Source organism: Trachinotus anak, unplaced genomic scaffold, assembly GCF_046630095.1.
Source record: "Trachinotus anak isolate AG129_WGS33_773 ecotype Australia unplaced genomic scaffold, CSIRO_AGI_Tana_v1 ptg000008l, whole genome shotgun sequence".
NCBI lineage: Eukaryota > Metazoa > Chordata > Actinopteri > Carangiformes > Carangidae > Trachinotus > Trachinotus anak.
In genome coordinates, this window is record NW_027273859.1 from 19,798,587 (window position 1) to 19,816,354 (window position 17,768).

General features: G+C 40.0%; 2 protein-coding genes across 9 annotated transcripts; both read right to left on the minus strand.

The window, feature by feature from the left end:
* Positions 1-151: 151 nt before the first annotated feature.
* On the minus strand, positions 152-13,171 carry cdc14b (cell division cycle 14B). Of its 7 annotated transcripts, XR_011691646.1 has the most exons (16): positions 12,841-13,144; positions 11,599-11,689; positions 10,769-10,844; positions 10,258-10,350; positions 10,040-10,116; positions 9,621-9,687; positions 9,385-9,535; positions 9,066-9,296; positions 8,832-8,970; positions 7,976-8,141; positions 7,762-7,859; positions 3,958-4,140; positions 3,334-3,381; positions 3,117-3,242; positions 2,498-2,666; positions 152-930 (listed from the first exon to the last, which is right to left on the minus strand). XR_011691646.1 is itself a non-coding variant. In XM_071483362.1 (15 exons), the coding sequence occupies exons 1-15, from the start codon at positions 12,947-12,949 to the stop codon at positions 910-912; spliced, it is 1,662 nt and encodes a 553-aa protein (XP_071339463.1). In that variant the 5' UTR covers positions 12,950-13,171; the 3' UTR covers positions 152-909. The 7 variants fall into 7 exon arrangements, 6 of the variants coding, with proteins under 6 accessions (XP_071339463.1, XP_071339466.1, XP_071339464.1 ...); XM_071483362.1 differs by lacking the exon at positions 3,958-4,140 and having other exon boundaries at positions 12,841-13,171; XM_071483365.1 differs by lacking the exons at positions 2,498-2,666; positions 3,958-4,140 and adding an exon at positions 1,152-1,217 and having other exon boundaries at positions 12,841-13,160.
* A 182-nt stretch (positions 13,172-13,353) lies between these two features.
* prxl2c (peroxiredoxin like 2C) lies at positions 13,354-17,185 on the minus strand. 2 transcript variants are annotated; one of them, XM_071483373.1, is made up of 7 exons: positions 16,930-17,141; positions 16,705-16,804; positions 16,518-16,586; positions 16,304-16,357; positions 14,757-14,862; positions 14,540-14,674; positions 13,354-14,422 (listed from the first exon to the last, which is right to left on the minus strand). In XM_071483373.1, exons 2-7 carry the CDS (start codon positions 16,759-16,761, stop codon positions 14,292-14,294), a joined length of 552 nt encoding a protein of 183 aa, XP_071339474.1. In that variant the 5' UTR covers positions 16,762-16,804; positions 16,930-17,141; the 3' UTR covers positions 13,354-14,291. The 2 variants fall into 2 exon arrangements, with proteins under 2 accessions (XP_071339474.1, XP_071339473.1); XM_071483372.1 differs by lacking the exon at positions 16,705-16,804 and having other exon boundaries at positions 16,930-17,185.
* Positions 17,186-17,768: the final 583 nt, after the last annotated feature.

The window sequence follows — 17,768 nt, forward strand, 5'->3', positions numbered from 1 at the left end:
TTCAAATGCAACACTGAGACTATTAATAACAAGTGAGGAATGTGAGATATTTGGGTAAATGGACCGGTGTTATCTTTGGCATTGTAGGCTATAATGCAGCTGCTGTCAACCGGGCAAAAGGCATGAGAAGCAATGGACAAACAACCAGAGCCATACTTGGAGTACAATTTTATTTAAAATGTCCAATTCTATGTGGTTCAAGCAAATGTCTTTAGTGGATTATGAACATGATTTAGACAAGGCCCCTTTAGGACCACTGACTTTTTTCATAGCATGATTCAAACATAGTACAAAAATATTTACAAAATACAAACTGAGTATATCAAATGTTGACATATTTACAGTCTTGAAATACAGTAGCTTAAAAGCTTCACAAGTAAATGAGAGGAATAAAAGAAAAGCCAGATATTGAATGGCAGTACATATGTGCACAGTATTGTATCATGTAATGGAATTGTTGCCAATAGACTAGAGGTTTCATCTACATCCAGATCTTTCTAACTGAATGTGAATCATCCATCTTTTAAACCAGAATCGGTTGCACAGTGCTCATTTTGGAGGAAATCTCTTAGATTCACACATTCACATGCCGGTCTGATGGATATGGTTCAAGCTGATGTTTGCTAGTGCATGCTTCAATAAGTGGGAACAACCAGGCAATGATTAAAACTATCAGTTTGTTTCATGATGTTGATTTAAAAAATATAAAAACCAAAGTGCCTTACGGGTAAAATAACTTGTAATCAAACAATCTATAAATCAGTGAAATGTCACATTACATTGGTTAAAATTTGTTCCAACCTTTTTCTCTAAATTAAAAATCAAAGTAGTACAGCGGTATATAGGTTGGCTTTCATGTAAATTTCTTCGGGCTTTTTAGATCCACAGGCTCACCGAAGTAGAGGAGCTCTAGCTTTGGGTATGGAGTGACTGTAAAAACAAACAAATCAGCATTAGTACAGACAGATTTCACGGATTTGCTCTGCACTATTCTGTTAAACTGTAAACATTTTTCCATTCATGCAATCAGTTTTTGCTCATGGATCACAGACATGCCTAGAATAGTGCCTCATAATAAAAAATTATAAAGAAAGATGCCATATTATACTATTTCCAGTACATTATGTAACAGAAAGTGAAGAGATAGATACCATAGCCTGGAAAATCGAACTGATTGCAAAGAGCTGCGAGCTTTACGTCCTCGGGAGAAAGTGCGTCTGTTGCGTGTAGGAAATGAAAAAAGGAGAAGGAAAGAGGAAGGAGATAAACACTGTAGATTAGCACCAGTAAAAGATGCAGACATGGCTACAGAGTGGTGACAACAGGCCAGAGGCAGAAGACACAGTGAGCAGCTGAGTCCAGAGAAGCTATAGCCAGTCATACTTTGAAATCCACAATTCTTGGAGAACATGCAAGGAAAGCTTTTGAAAGGAAGAGCATGAGACTGAGGCAGGTTGAGTTTAACCTTACACTGGTATATGAGCAGGGACAGATTTACTATATATTAGTCCTGGACAATGTCAGGATAGACTGCATATAATGTTAGTCCAACTGAGTAAAGAAGAACTGTGGCTGGGTTGCACCATCATCTTTTAATTTGCATCCATCTTCCAGACAACCAGTTAAAGTTTGAAGTGAATACACTGGACAATTTAGATGGAACCTTAGTATGAATCAATCTTTAACTGATAAACAATATAAAAGTATTCAGGTGGAAAAAAGCAATGCATATTAAAAATATTGACTTCTTTTATGATGTTACATTTCATCCATTCATTGGTACACTTTATCTTAGGATTTATGCTGTAAAATTAACTTTGTCTTTTGTCAAGTTTCCATGATTTTGTAGGAAAAGTAATTTCTCTTCGGGGAAAAAAGAAAGAAAAAAGAAAAATTAAATCATATAAAATTACCATTTAGGTTAATGAGACCAGTCAAGTAAGATTTCTGTCTTTCCTCAGGGAACTGTCATTTACCTCCAAACTACCTCAAAGACGATATCCTCAAGACATTTGGATTCATCTGAGCTGTCAGATCAAAATGGTTGAAAGATCTAAACTTAATTTAGCTAATTCCTAACTACATAAAACATCTGATAAAAAAAATATGTGTAGTTGAACCACAATTTGATTATGTTTAAACGTTTAATCATTGTTGATGCATCCCAGCCTAAGTACTTGATGTGATTACGACCACAACCATAGAGAGAAAGAGTGCTGAGCCCCTGGACTTTGGCTGGGTTTACACAGGCCCTGATGATATGATCCGATCTGATCTTTGACTTTGCTTCACAGATCTGATCATCACATGGCTGCCAAAAACATTTTAAGTATGGTTTTCCTGTTTGGGCAGCACAGAGAAGATCTGCTCTTCATAAAAAAAAAAAAAAAAAAAAAAACACAACAAGAAAACAAACTTGTTAAAAAATTAGTTTCTGTTTGTGTGCAAATGCAGCCAAAGTCTCCATATGGCTCAGAGTGGGTCTGTGGGAGCTTGCCTGCAGGTGGATCTGTGCCATGTTTAAGTTGATGAGAGTGCCTGTGTTGGCTGTGGCACTGGCTGTGTCTCTATGGCTGCCACATGGCTCACAACACATTGGGTCCCTGTCGCCAGTCACTACATGCAAGTTGCCTAGGGACCTGACCAGTCTGGTGTGGCACAGGGAGCTGGCAGAGAGAGGGGGAAGCTGTTAATTTACTCCACAAGGATCCATGAGTGGCTATAGCCTCTTGGTTGCTTTTCAACTGTGTCTACTCCACATAAACAGAATATGATATATTTGTTATTTCATCAACACGTCACTGTTCTTGACACTGTAGAAAAGGGGAAATAATTGAAAATGTAGAATGTTTAAAATAAAGTAAAACAAGTCCAACACTGAGGGCTTACTAAATGGTGCTCATTTGTCCTGTGATGTTGGTCTAGTTTTTCAATATTAATATTTTACAAGTATGCTTAGAATTCTGTTAATTTGATTCCACTTGATACCTTACAAAAAAGGAATCTGATGTGTATTTGATTAAATAAAGATTGTCCTGTTAGTTCTCATGCTGCTCTTATTATTCATCTGGGATATCAGAATAAATGAGTGCTCAGTGTCAAATCCAGCCACTGACCTTCCTCCTACTCCGTTGGCTGGCAGTGAGGTTCTGGTCCTCTTCCTGCTGTCTGAGTGGTCAGACAGAGCCAGGGGGTTGACACTGGTCTTACAGCCCTGAACACTGCCATGCAAGATGACCCTGCTGCAGAGGAGAGAGAGGAGTCATAATCAGTCTTTGCCATGTTTTTTGTCAATGTGATGGTGTGCATGTTACTGTACAGTGAAAATGTTACCTTAGGGACTGTGATGATGACCTGGTGTGAATCTTATTCTCTTCCTGTCTGAAAACAAGTAACATGACAGTAAAAATGTGATGATTAAACTTCATATAATCAAGAAAAAAAAAGGAAATGAGAGAGAGGAGGAAAAGACTGTATGGAGATGGGCAAGAAGGTTTTAAAAATTCATAGCTTTAGACTTTAGGCACAGATCATTAGTACAGCTTCAGCAGCCAAGTAGGATTAGTAAAGCCAAGTAAGTACCACAAAAAGCCAAGAGGTGGCACCAAACAACTTACAGGGACCTGGTTTGTCTTTTAACAGAGGTATTATTGTGATCAGCTTAATTGTCTGAGGGGTTTTGATTTTGACAGTTGGCAGTTCAATCAACATAGTAACCAGCAAAGCATGATGTTTAAAGATGACAGGATGATGGGAGCAGTGTATGGTTCAAAATCATTATGTACTGAAAGATGGTGACAAGGACAAGGCAGGAGCCTCTGATGATTCAGATTTTTAAAAACTGGCTCTGCTCATCAGTTTAAAGTTTACTGTGCTCACAGAAAGGTAAAAAGAGGATGATTTAAACGACTTTCTGATTTGGGTTGGGGATTAAAGAGAGACAGGGGGCTCACTTACAGCATTCTCAGTTAGAGCTCCAGAACGGGGGCAGGACAGGTTTTTTGGGGGCTGACGGGCGGTAGAACTCATTGAAATCCTAACCCGTCTATACAGAAATGCAGGATGGAAGAAGGGAAGCCATACACAATCCACCACAGGGCAAGGCTACACAGGGAGGAGAGCAGCATGGCTACCAGCCATCTGAAAGGAGGACAAATCCAACAACAAGAGCAAACGGAAAAAAGGGGGAAAAAAAGGAAGGAGAGACAAGAGACGCCCGGGCAGGACACAAAGCCTCTGATGTTCTGCTTTTCCACTGGGACTGGATTAGATGAAATACCTTTCATAGAGCCTTGTATCCAGCAGTGCTAGTCAGCAAGTTTTTGTTCTTCACTTGCTCTAATGTGTTTGCAGACTGCCATATACTTAGAACCCAACTGATGTGGGAATTTTAAAGTGTATATATTTGTATTTGTGAGATTTAAAAAAGCTAATAACATACTGGCAGATATTCTTTTTACACAAGAACATTTTTGACAGTGGGGATAAATTAAGATAAGTTATATAAGAGCTGTGACAAATATACAATGTGGTATTTTACAGTTAATAACAAACTTTACTGATCGTAACCTTACATAAAATCTTTAAATAGATAAACAGTATCTATAATCAGTAGCTCTAATTGTTAGTGGATAAAAACATATAAAAAATGGTCAGCTCCATCAAGACTTTGAGTATCCATTATGAAATTCTGTTCCACAAAAACAGACCATTTAAAATGAAGCTGGCAGAAGTAGAAATCTGAAGGAATAAATAAAGCTCAGATGTTTTTCTTTAACACTGACCCAGTCACAAAAGCAATGGAAAAACAACAGGCAATTGACAATGAACCTGGCCCAACATTAATTACATTAGACAAACACAGATTGAACACAGAGGCATGTCCATGCATGCATGTCCAAGGGTTTCATGCCTGCTGCCATGCGTGAAAAGGCAGAAATGATGAAGAAAAGTTTTTATATAATTGTCTCGTTGGAATTCAACATGCACCGCAAAATTACACAATAAAACAAACAGTGGAGCCAGATTGTGAGTTCAGCTGCAAGTTAGATGTTTGTCTAGGAACACATACACTGATAAGACATATGGCCTGAAGTGCAAGCAACTCTCCCTTCTGTCTCAACTCCCTCCTGATAACGCATAAGAATCAATTTTCATCCCTGTACCCCCTCAGAAGCTCACATATGACGTTTTATAGTCCTGTACATTAGAATGTGGATCAGGAGCAATTTACTGTTACAACAATGCCATTTAAAGCCGCTAATTAAACTCAAAACATCTTAGTCAAAGATAAGTCAACACCTACAACTTAAAGGGTTGAGTAGACAGGTTAGCTACTTTACCAAACAATAGGGAAGTACACACTGCAGATCAGAACGAGGACCAAGTTTCCCTGACTGAAATCTTTTCTTGATGAGTGCCAAGTCAGTAGTGCAAGCCATGCACTAAAACATTTAATTCAACTAATCCAGATCTCATGTAAAACTGTGATTAGTTGAATAATTGGTGCTGTGGTTAACAAGTACAGCAGGCTCCACTTGAGACCTTCACTGTAACTCAGAGGATATCTCAGGTAAAGCAGAACAGCTCAGTGTGTCTATGAGGCAGACAATGAAAGGCGTGTCAATGTAATGCATCCATTAAGTGCATATCCACTTCACACCGTAGTCATCCAAAGAAAGAAAGAAGAAATAAAGAACAACATTAAATCAGCCATACCATTAGCCATACCATTCATTGGCATAGCAACCATTTCTACAGGAAGAGGATGTCAGCTAGAAAGGAAGTGACGTGCACTTACCTCCATCATACAAAACCTCACATCCTCTCTCTGTTTTTCCTCTCCCCAACTCTTTCTTTGCCTCTCTCTGCTATCTTTTGAACGGCGGGCAACACATCGGCCACACCATACCCATGAGGCTGCAGCAGAACACTACCACCTGCCTGACATGGGACAACAAAAGCCAAAGCCATATGGGTACATCGGCAGAGGCCATTCAATCATCCTTAGCCTTGCTGACACCCAACCTTCCACAGCTATATTTACATAGGCACAAATGATCTGGACTGTATGTAGACAGGGAAGTAACAATCTATTAGGGGTCTTCCTGTTTAGATAACTGTAGAGGGTTAGCATTAGCACTTTATCACCTTCTGATGGAACACAGTGCCTCCATAGAGCTGGCTAGTCACATGTTACAGCTGTCCAACTGTACTCTTATGCTTGTTACACACAAAAGTACTAAAACAAAATCCAAATTTCCACGCTGGCAAAGGCATAATAAGTTTGCAACATGCCACAATAACTTTTATTCTGAAATTGTTTAGTTTAATTTGTGCCAGCCAATGTTAAATTCCATGCTTATTTCTTTCGTTTTACATTTCCAATATGAATCAGTTTCAGATTTCACAACTGCCAAGCCTTGAGTGCACCTCTATCGCTGCAGAGCAGCGACTTAGAGAAAAATGGAGATATCACCTATTTTATGTATAACCACGGATTTACATGCTCCCACGTCCGTTGTGCGGTGTCATTTGATGATCAGTTCTGAGCTGCAGTGACTATATGTATATTTGGTCATCACCCTATTACCTGACACCAGTTCACATTTAATGAAGGTCAGTTCTAACATTCTCCTGCCTTTATCCAGAAGTGATTAAACACTACTGCAATGCAATTAATGTCTGTTTTTGAATTAGAACATTTAAGTCTAATGCACCACTTTGGTAAACTGTTACGTTTATCTGTGCAATGCTGATTAGATAATTTCCCTCTATGGGAGCTTTGATTAAGAGGTGTTCTAGACATTGTAGTCTTCAACAGCTGTAATAAACCTGCACAGTCTTATCCCAATGATTATTTTAGATTTAAAAAAATGTTAATCAAAATCTAAATAAAGGCTAAGATATTAAAGTGTAACTATCACAAAGGGTTAAGACTAAATGAATGGCCCAGTTACCTCAAGGACAATGTGACATGATAACCCAGTGACAAGCAAGCTCTATATTGATTTGGCCTACATATTCTTTTCCCCTCAAATTTGAGTTTAATTTTTAAGCTTTTTACTGGAGAAGACAATTTACAGTCCTATAGTAAGATAAATAAATTGATCATACATGTAACTTCCACATCTTTTGTGCCTTTTTAAATCCAGCCCACAACAAAAGGTTTTTCTGGAAGATTGTGTATCAGATAACTCCAATCCAGCCCTCCAAACATCTGTGTCACTCACTCCAAGTCCCAATAGTTGTCCTACTTCTTCCTTGACTTACTGTTCTTCCTCATCACTTATTGATAATAACGTATAGATGACAATTATATTACACTTGATCTGCATGTGACAACTTTTAATCCAGAGAACCAGAAGGGGACACAAAAATACTACAGGGATACTACCTAGTTCCTTAACTCATCAATACATTATGATATTAGGATGAAATTGCCATGGTATGGGTAAGGGAGAGCAGCCCTAACAGATTATCCATGCCTACATGACACAAAACAACAGCTGACTACCCTGAATAAACAGTCAGGAAAGGAGAAAGTTCGTTAAATGAAATAAACAAAAACCTACCAGGTCATTTCCTGGTCATTATGAAATCCTAATTTTTCCAAATCATAAGTTAGTCATGATTTGAAAAACACTGTTGTATACATGTAATGATCTGACAGACTGACACGAAGAGGCATCGCTCAGTTTACAGTACTACAACACGTCGGCGTGAGGCATGATGACACTTGCAGGCTGCCTGGGTACTTACGATAGTGAACCTGAAGACGATCTGGCCTGCCTCTTGCTCTTCAGGGCTCGCAGTTTGTCACCCTGCGTAAGGCCATTTCTCTCCTTTTCATCATTATACTGTAAATCAAAGGAAAAGCAATTAATAGACTAAACAGTATGTCCTTATGGTTCATTAGTTTCTTCCACTTTCAAAAATGATGAAAGCATGACAGGAGCAACATTTCAAAACTCACCAGTTCCATTTCTTCTTTCTTGGCTGCCCTGTTCTTGTTGCTCCCGTTAATGGTAATGTCGTCCACTCCAGACAGGATCCTGGTTACAGCCATCTTGCCATTCTCTTGTTCATTTAGCATCTTCTCCCGGAAAACATCTCCCTCAGTCCATAGACTGTTCTGCTTCCTGATGTAAAAAAGTTCAACAAACCATAATATCAACTTTTTGCCAAACCACCATTACCATTATCATTAAGATTTGTGAGATTTGTTCTGCAATATAATGACCTGTTTTTTTAAAGGCCCTGAAACCCTATTTTCTTAATTATCAATCTTACTTTAAGTGATGGGGTCCCACGGGAACATGTAGGCTAGCCCCAAAAACTCCAGTGGTACAGTGAGGGAGAGAAGTCTGTATGTCTGTATGTGACGGTGAAGCTGGCAACTGGAGCAGGGAGGGGTAAGTTGGGAATAGTTGTGAAAGCAGCAATTCAATTTAAGCTGCTTGTCAGAAAAGAAATATTATAACTCAGCAAGAGCCACCTTCAGTTTAAATTGAAGTGGTTAGCCTGAAGTTACAAACAACTTTGGCCCTGGAGCAGTCTCCAGTGTTTTCTGTGTTAGCTGAAAAAGGCTAACATGGAAAACACTGACCAGGACGCACTGTCCTGACAGATATCGCATATCGTGCAGATGAGCACGGCGGAAATTCTTTGACCACAGCAGGCCTAGGCAGAGGTAAAACCTATGGGTCTTATTTTTCTGAACTTTAACTCAGGTTGTTGCTTATCTGGGCATGAATATTTATAATTATAGAGAAATGCTTACGATCTGAAAACAGTGACATTTTGAAAAGCCTGCTTCGGTGGACACCTACTCTTCAACAAAGTTCTGCTGAGGCCCAATGATGGACCCTGGTCGGCAGATCCGTATCCAGGCGATGGCCTCTGCAGCAGTCAGGTGATAATGTTTCATCATATAGCAGCCAATCAGAGTGCCAGTCCTCCCCAGACCAGCTGAAAGAAAAAAAAAAAAAAGTGGCATAGCATTAAACTGAATAGTTTGACCAATCAGTGTTTCTTGCAGTGTGAATGGTGGTTAGAAATCTTACCTTTGCAGTGGACAGCTATGGCTCCTTCTGCATTCTCACAGATGTGGAGGAACTTCCTGACGATAGTGTCGTTCGGTGTACTCCCGTCCACAAAGAACAGGTCATGATGTTCAAAGCCGGAGTCTGTAAAACGCCTGGCGTCATACATCTTCTTGTTGAGGCGGATGATAGTGGTGATGCTGTGGTTCCTAAAGTAAGGGATGTAGGCCTCAGGAGCGTGCAGAGGATACCCTGAGGTAAGAGGAAAAAAAGGTTCTTGTGAGTTTAGGAGGTATCAAAGCAAAGTCAAAAACAGTTCTGTGGTGTACTTTCCAATTACCATTCTCTATTTTGCTTTTTGAATGAGGCCCACTGAATGCAAGGAACTTTCCTGGAATGATCCAGTTTAAGTCTCCATTTTCTGCTCTCTCATAGTGCTCATATTCTTCCAAATCAAAGTTAGAGAAGTCCAGCCAGCCGTACTGCAGAGCCTGAAAGATTGTTGAAAGAGAGTTAATTTCATTAGGTGCATGACACAGCAAGAAAGAGAAACAAATAAATCTTAAAATGACCTACCCTGTAAACAGCGCGAAGGCAATCTAGGATGTTCAGATTGTACATGCAGGTTCCAAACGAAGCATCTCTGTAAAACATAAATTATATGTTTGGATCAGTACAACATACTGAAGATCGATTTTTCATTAAAAAAAAAAAAAAAAAATTCTCTGGTTAGCATGCAGATTGTCTTCTCACATATAATGCTCTCAATGCTTTCCATCTCCCTCACGAGTCTTGTTCTATATCTTAACACCTCTCTTACTTTTCTTTTAATATTTCATACTCACAGTGAGAGTAACAGAGCACATGGGCCCTTAGGCCATCTTGGATATTGATGCTTGTTACTTGTAACAAAGTATTCAGTCACAGTTGTGGCTCATTCTTAGTTGCATGAAAAAGAACAACTTAAATGTGAAACATATATGGTGAATTAGTACCTGAATGGGATGTATGTTGACTTCCTTGACACCAGCAGACTGTAGGCCTCCTCTGGCATCATGTTTAGATGCATTACCTTAAAATACAAACATCTAATCAGCAAGTACCTCTTGCATTAAATGCTGATACAACTTCAATATGTGATTATCTATCAGAATTATGTAAATGCAACACAATTTCACAAGATTTATGTAATGTGGTTTTGTAAACTACTTACAGCATATGAGCCTATAAGGTAGGCAGCATTGGCCTGTTTCTTCTGGTCTCCACAGGTATAGAATATGATCTTTTTCCTCGAGAGTGTTATGGACTGTGAACATAGTAATAAATAACAAACAGCTTGATTTGTAATTTGTAAGCCAAGAAAAAGGTTGGGCAATCAATTATGTTCTTGAGCTGCAGAGAGGCTGAATCATCTGTGTCTAAACTTCAGCTGCCAAATCTGTGTCCAACAGCCTTGGTGATCACGTCATCTGCCAAATCCAGACAAACTGCCTCAATAAAGAGGAACAGTAGTGTCGCAAGTTGACACAAACAAAGAATATCTGGGACATAAATTTAACTGTAAAAAGTTGTCAGGTCCTGCTAATTGATATGCAAAAAAAAAAAACTATGACCACATTTTATTTTGCCTACGTACTACAGGTTTAAGTAGATATTGATTGACTTGGGTTTGCTTCCCATTCTCCCCACCATGAAATGCAATGAACAGCAGCGGTTTACTTTACCTTGAGCTTCTTTGTTAGCTTGCAACAGAAGCGATAAAACATGGCCAGGTTAAGGGGACCAAAGTCCGCATAGAAGCTGAGAGAGAGGGAGAGAGACAAAAAAGAAGAAATAGTGTGTCAGAGTGGCTATTTATGCAACCAGCTACGGTCTCTGGGGAAGTTTCACTAGATAGAATCAGCTACCTCCAACTGAAGCAGTAAAAACATTGACAAAGTAAGACTATATTTGGAAGCATTTGATGCCAGAGTGGGTCAATCAGAACAGTAAAACATTTTGCAAAGACAGGAGGTCTTTTTTTGTACCGCTGGCACAAATGTGACTCTGAAAGGTCAGTCGTGTTCTCTCCTGTGGCCCGTCTAACAACAGCTCATTGAAACAGCCCTAGCCTCCGCTACATACTCTGAAACTGCTAGTTGTGGCAAGGTGCTTTCATTTATTTTAAACTTTAATTTTTAATGCAGTTCTGTTTACTTAGATTTCTTTCAACAGTAAAAAAAAAAAAAAAAGAAAAGAAAAAAAAAAGTGCATCCTAAAAATCTCATGTACTAAAATAACCAATCTGGATATACTGAGTAAGTTCACACTAATGGCTTCAGCACTCAATGCTAAACCGAGATTCACTGTATTTTGAATTAGTTATGTGCAAGTCTGCTTGCACAAGCACTTGCGGTGGAGAGGATATCTTTTAGGTGACTGCAATGCTAGCACAAGGTTTGGCTAGTGTTAGTGTTGCTGCATTCAAGTAAGTGCAATGGAAAGGCACCAAAAACAATGCAACAACCAGAAAACCAAGTCCGTTGAAGATGCAAAGTTGGGAATGATAACATACTTTTCATAGGCCAGCTCTTCATCTATGCAGAAACAGTGTCGTTCAGCTGTGCTCTTGATCTTCTGCTGTAGTATGGCGAAATATAGCTGATCTGGAAGAAGGGGTGGGGGGTGGGGGGGATAAAGAAGTAGTTACTTGCTTTTGTCTTGCATATATATACACACTTATGTCGTCTATCTTTTCTAGCCTCTTTGTCGACAACTACTTTTTAAAGTATTTTCTGGCAACTTACCTTTAATGAACTCGATACATCTTGGCGAAACATCGACGGCGGTCATCTTGCCAACAGATTTGAACATGACGTTTTACAGAAAAACGTACTTACGAGGACAGATTTTCTTCACAACGAGTTGTGCATACTCAGTAAAACTTACACTAAAATGTGCGCAGAGACTCAAAAAACAAGTTAAAAGCGGTAATTTGAAAGCGTAACGTTAAAAAGACGGCGTTTTAAAGCGTGGCTTGGCTACTGAAGGCGGAGAAAGTCACCAGTCGAAGAGGAGGGAAGGAGAGTTTCATATGCAAGTGCGCACTCTGCTAAAAATGATCTCCGATTGACTCCTCCCCTAAGATGCTCCGCGGGGCGCTATTGGCTGTGGGAGAGACACGACGCTACACGATTGGAGGAATGAGCTGTCAGTCACGCCTTCTTCAGTTTAAAGTTCTCGACATAAGACATTTGATAGGCTCCGGGAACGTTGCCCAAGCGGTTGCTAGGACGATCCCTCAGCCAATCAAATTCGTGATTTCCACTTCGACGGACCTCCCTCCCTCTGGCTTGAGCTCCTCAATGACCAGAAAAACGCCACAAAAGATATGAAAGTCAACGTTAAACGAGACTTGACAGTGGACCGGCTGGGATATTATTAACATTAACGCAGCAGTCCATCACACTGTGCACATCTAAAATTCACACACAGTCCCTCAAACAAGACAAAGCGAGGTTCTGTTGTAATTTTGTCCCCTAAAATAAACACCAGAGCAAAACTGAACTGCTAATGTTGTGCATCATGTGCACAGACCGCGAAGGGAAATCGACGCAAACCCAGTGCATTAACCGTAAAAGGACAGACGGTGTCGCCATATTCTGGCAAAAGCTGAAAAAAAAAAAAAAAAAAAAAATCAAAGACTTCAACACACCCTGGTCACCCAGAAACTGAATTATGTGCATGCACGGCCTGCTGTGTCACATTTGCTAACTAGGCTCAAAGTTGACAGGGTTCGTTCTGCAGACCCTCTTACCTGTTATCTCAACGTAAATGTCAGAGTTTGGCTCCGCCTCTGAGCTGCTGTGGGCTGCACAGCGCTTTTTCCTCGACTCGGCTCGTCTCCTCTCGCTCTTGCGCTTCATTTTCTCTTCAGGGCTCCACGGTGGGCATTACTGAACGGCTGCAGCAGACCTCCTCCACCTCGTTGTCCCCGTTTTATCGCCGTGTTATTATGGCATGTCTTGCTCCTGCGCTGCTGATCTGCTGTATGTGTGTGTGTGTGTGTGTGTGCTGTGTGAGTGTGTGTGTGTGCTGTGTATGTGTCAACCCAGACACAGTTGCCTGCTCCAGCCTCTGGTGATGGTGACGTCTGTGAGCAGGGGCAGGTTCCTGCTTTCTGAATCCCCCTGCATGTGACGTATCAGGATTGGATGTCCTGTGCCCCCCCCTTCACTGTTCAATAACAGCAGCTACATAATGGGATCCCATTTGGATGTAACTGGCCATGCACAAATTCTTATCAAGGCATACAAATGCAGCCAAGAAATAGCAATTAAACTTTATTAGCGGTGTAATAAACACTGTAAATGAGGACAGTGGGTATGATAAGAAGAGTGTGACAAGGCAAATTACTCAGTGCAGCGGTTGTGTTCATCACTGTTAACCACACTACTATCCCACTACAAATATACCAACAGAATTACACAATATAATACATTTTAATATTAAGACTCTGATAGAAAAGGCAGTAAACAAAATCTAACAAAAAACAGTAATGCACAGACACCCATCTTACACTATTTTGGCAAAAAAGAAAAAGAAAATCTCAACTCAATGACATGTTATGGTCCTCATTAGCAGAATGCATTTGCTCAGCTCACTTCATAGCTTTTTCCAGAGCTTTCAGCTTCATCAGCCCACGGGATGTGACTGAAAGCTCTGGAAAAGTCAGAGAGGAAACCGGGATAGAATAGGTCAGGATTTTTTTTTTTTTTCAAACTACTGTTATCAAGATCAAGAATGAGGTTTCACACTCAACATAGACTGGAGGTTGTTGTTGCTCTCATGCCTCTTTTGTTGCGTTATAATGTGATTGCTGTAAATTTACGTGTGTTTTTATGTAATTATGTGACACCTATCTTACTTTGCCATTTTGCACAGGTCTCTCTTATAAAGAAAAGAAAATGTATCTCAAAAGACTTCCCGGTTAAACAAAGCTTAAATAAAATAAATAAAACATTCAGACCTATGCAAGACTTTAGCAAGGCAGTCAAGTTGTGTGCCAGCATAGAAATTATAAACAATTCACTCAGAAATACCGGGACACAAAAATATTTGTGAGTGAGAATGATGCTGCCCAAACTCGACTTGTTGCAATTTGTCAGTGCACGGTATTTGATGGAACTAAACATGCAACATCTGTACACCTCTGCATGTGTGGTAACAGTGAAGAGGGACAAAGCACACTTTCAGGCGGCCAGATAGCTATACATGTATTATCTTTGGCTTATTGCTGAGGTCCAGAGTCTGTTGAACTCCAGCGAGCTGCAGGAGCCAGGTAATGGGCATGTGGTCCAGGCGGTTCATGTCAAAATGGGAGAAATGAACATGAGAGCCTGCAGAAAGACGACAGAGTGCGGGAGAAAAAGAGAAAGATAAAACACAATGAAGGGAAAGAGAGAAATTAAGATTGAGATAAAGATAAAGAGATAAAGAGAGACTGGAAAACTTACCTGGTCCTACAATGATGGCTCCGCCTTGCTGATGTAGGTCACCCTGAAAGTCGAATGCAGGACTCGTCATGGCCCTCCATATACTCTTCATTTGGCCCACAAAGACACCAGACTTCACATGGGGACTAGGGTTTGCTGAGTACATAAACACAAACACACATGGTTACCATCTCAGAATAAGCTGACTCACAGTGCCCTAATACTGTTATTGCATTACCAGAGTCTGTAAATTTCTCCTCTCTCTTCATCCCAAGCTTTTGATAAATGCACCTCTCTGGGTCCACATATATCTCGTAAGGATAGCCTGTCAGCAAGCAGAATGGCTACAGGAGAGATAGAGAGACATATCTCAGCTGCATGTACAGTGTGTTTAAATTCAAGTTTATTTGTAATTACTTAGAAATATAGTTGAATTGGTTTTGTTCCTCTTTTAGGACCTGTGCATATACACACACACACACACACACACACTTACTGGCCACTTTATAAGGTACACCTGTTTAACGGCTTGTTAATGCAACAGGCAAATATCTAATCAGTCAATGACGTAGCAGCAATTCAATGCATTTAGCCACGGTGACCTGCTGAAGTTCAAACCAAGCGTCTGAATGGGGAAGAAAGGTGATTTAATGGCCTGGTTGTTGGTGCTAGACAGGCTGGTCTGAGTATTTCAGAAACTGCTGATCTACTGGGGTTTTCCCGCACAGCCATCTCTAGTGTTTACAGAGAATGGTCTGAAAAAGAGAAAATATCCAGTGAGTAGCAGTTCTCTGGGCGAAAATGCCTTGTTGATGCCAGAGGTCAGAGGAAACTGGCCAGACTGCTTCGAGCTGATAGGAAGGCAACAGTAACTCATATAACTTGTTACAACCAAGGTATGCAGAGGAGCATCTCTGAATGCACAACACGTCAAACCTTGAAGTGAAGGCCTACAGCAGCAGAAGACCACACTGGGTGTCACTCCTGTCAGCTAAGAAAAGGAAACTGAGGCTACAAATCACACAGGCTCACCAAAATTGGACAATAGAAGATTGGAAAAATGTTGCCTGGGCTGATGAGTCTCGATTTCTGCTGCGACATTCAGGTGGTAGGGTCAGAATTTGGTGTCAACGACATGAAAGCATGGAACCATCCTGCCTTGTATCAACGGTTCAGGCTGCTGGTAGTGGTGTAATGGTGTGAGGGATATTTTCATGGCACACTTTGGGCCCCTAAGGACCAACTGAGCATCGTTTAAATCATCTCAAACTAGTTTCTTCTCAATGAGTTCACTGTACTCAAATGGCCTACACAGTCACCAGATCTCAATCGAATAGAGCACCTTTGGGATGGGGTGGAACAGGAGATTCGTATCATGGATGTGCAGCTGACAAATCTGCAGCAACTGCATGATGCCATCATGTCAATAAGGACCAAAATCTCTGAGGGATGTTTCAAGCACCTTGTTGAATCTTTGCCATGAAGAATCAAGGCAGTTCTAAAGGCTAAACTGGTACTAGCAAGGTGTACCTAATAAAGGTGGCTGGTGAGTGTATATATATGTCTAAAGCAAAACATAAAAACCATGGGTATATTAAAAAATCTACATGCAATAAAAGATCTGTCAATCATAAAATAAACTTAACACTGAAAACTTGTTGAACATGACAGAAATCTGCTGGACACTGTGGAATTATGTACATATGTATATAATTTATTTAATTAATTTATTTATTTATACATACATATTATTATTTATACATAATTAATGTATAAATTAATTACCTCTATATGATGATGAGCAGACTGGCCAATTACAATCAGTCTAATGTCAGCATCCTGCAACAACACATTTCAAATTTTGAATTCATCAGAATCAATAATTACACAGCATCATATACAGTACACAATATCAACCATGATTTGCAGGTCACATTTGCAGCTATTCTACATGTTGTGATTGCCTCCCGTGCATCCACAGTCATGTTTCTGTATTTACCTCCAGTGCTTCTCTGGGTATTTTGCTCAAATCGTCCACATATTCTTTGCAGCTGTAGCACAAGAAATTCTGCAGGGACATACAGTATATATTATATTAATAGGTTATAGTAATATAAGAGATTACATTACTTTTTAAAACTCTCATCTTGCACCCATAGAATGTTTAGCTTTCTGCCTTCACCTACAGACATGATCTCTTCATTCTTCCATTTCCAGCATAGCATGGGAAGTTGTTGGGGCATCTGTCCAGCAAGGCTGAGGCTCACCTGTTTCCTACTTTGACGCCTTCAAAAGAAACATCTTTTGAGGCTCAGTCTTGAACCTCGCATGATTTAACGCACGCAGCTTCTGGAAGCGATATAGCCTGCAACTCATCTGTGAGGTGAAGCCAATAAAACTTTTTCCCTTACCCGCACGAAAATTATGACCGATTTCCTGTCTTGGTGTAACTTCTTGAAAGGCACAGAGACTCCATGCCGGTCGTAAATTAAACAATCTGCGACGTCCTCAAGATTAATATCGAAGCACGCAGCCGGATCTCCCCGATTTTCTCTGGCAACTTGTCGAGTTATAGGTGAAACTTCTTCAGCCATTTTTTTCTGAGGCTTCCCGAATTCGCTCTGCTATTTTGGGAGTTGCCTTTCAGCGTGGCTGAGCTGCTTGGAAATTCACGCCCATATTTTGTGTGTGTGTGTGTGTGTGTGTGTGAGAGAGAGAGAGAGAGAGAGACGGGGGGTTGTAATTGAAGAGGAAAGAAATACATAAATAATTAACAACAGTTTATTTGTTGCAGAACTAATTTGTCGGGGAAACGCCTCCCCATTCTTCTGAAAGCTCAAGTGGCATAACCCCGTTTGTCCATATCGTCAGGGTTACTTCATAGACCATACATTATTCTGAAATGGGCTATACTGCATAAATGATTAACCCTGTAATGCCTGACCCCAGAAATAATGGACAGAAAATAAATTCTGATTTCTTGAATCTGGAACCTTTATTTGGCCCTTTCACAAAATTTGAAAAAAAAAAAAAAAAAAAAATTACAAAAAATTATTTGCATATAGGTTTTTCCAAATTTTATACACGATTCTACTACATACTAAAATGCAAAAAAATATGTAATTATAACTTGCTTCAACAGATTAAGTGTTCATGTTAGAATATTACAAAAAAAATTCAAAGAAAATGTCACTGGAAAATCGTAAAAATCGCAATTTTCTTTACCTTGATCCAGTGAGTTGGGAACTAT

Coding starts and splice junctions, on each gene's coding strand:
- cdc14b (XM_071483362.1), bottom strand. CDS start 12,949: ATGAAGCGCAAGAGCGAGAGGAGACGAGCCGAGTCGAGGAAAAAGCGC. Junction 9,688..10,039: donor TCAACATACATCCCATTCAG/GTACTAATTCAC, acceptor TATGTTTTACAG/AGATGCTTCGTTTGGAACCT. Junction 9,536..9,620: donor GCCTTCGCGCTGTTTACAGG/GTAGGTCATTTT, acceptor ACAATCTTTCAG/GCTCTGCAGTACGGCTGGCT.
- prxl2c (XM_071483372.1), bottom strand. CDS start 17,112: ATGGCTGAAGAAGTTTCACCTATAACTCGACAAGTTGCCAGAGAAAAT. Junction 16,587..16,929: donor CGGTCATAATTTTCGTGCGG/GTAAGGGAAAAA, acceptor ATGTCCCTGCAG/AATTTCTTGTGCTACAGCTG. Junction 14,423..14,539: donor AGCCATCATTGTAGGACCAG/GTAAGTTTTCCA, acceptor GTCTTTCTGCAG/GCTCTCATGTTCATTTCTCC.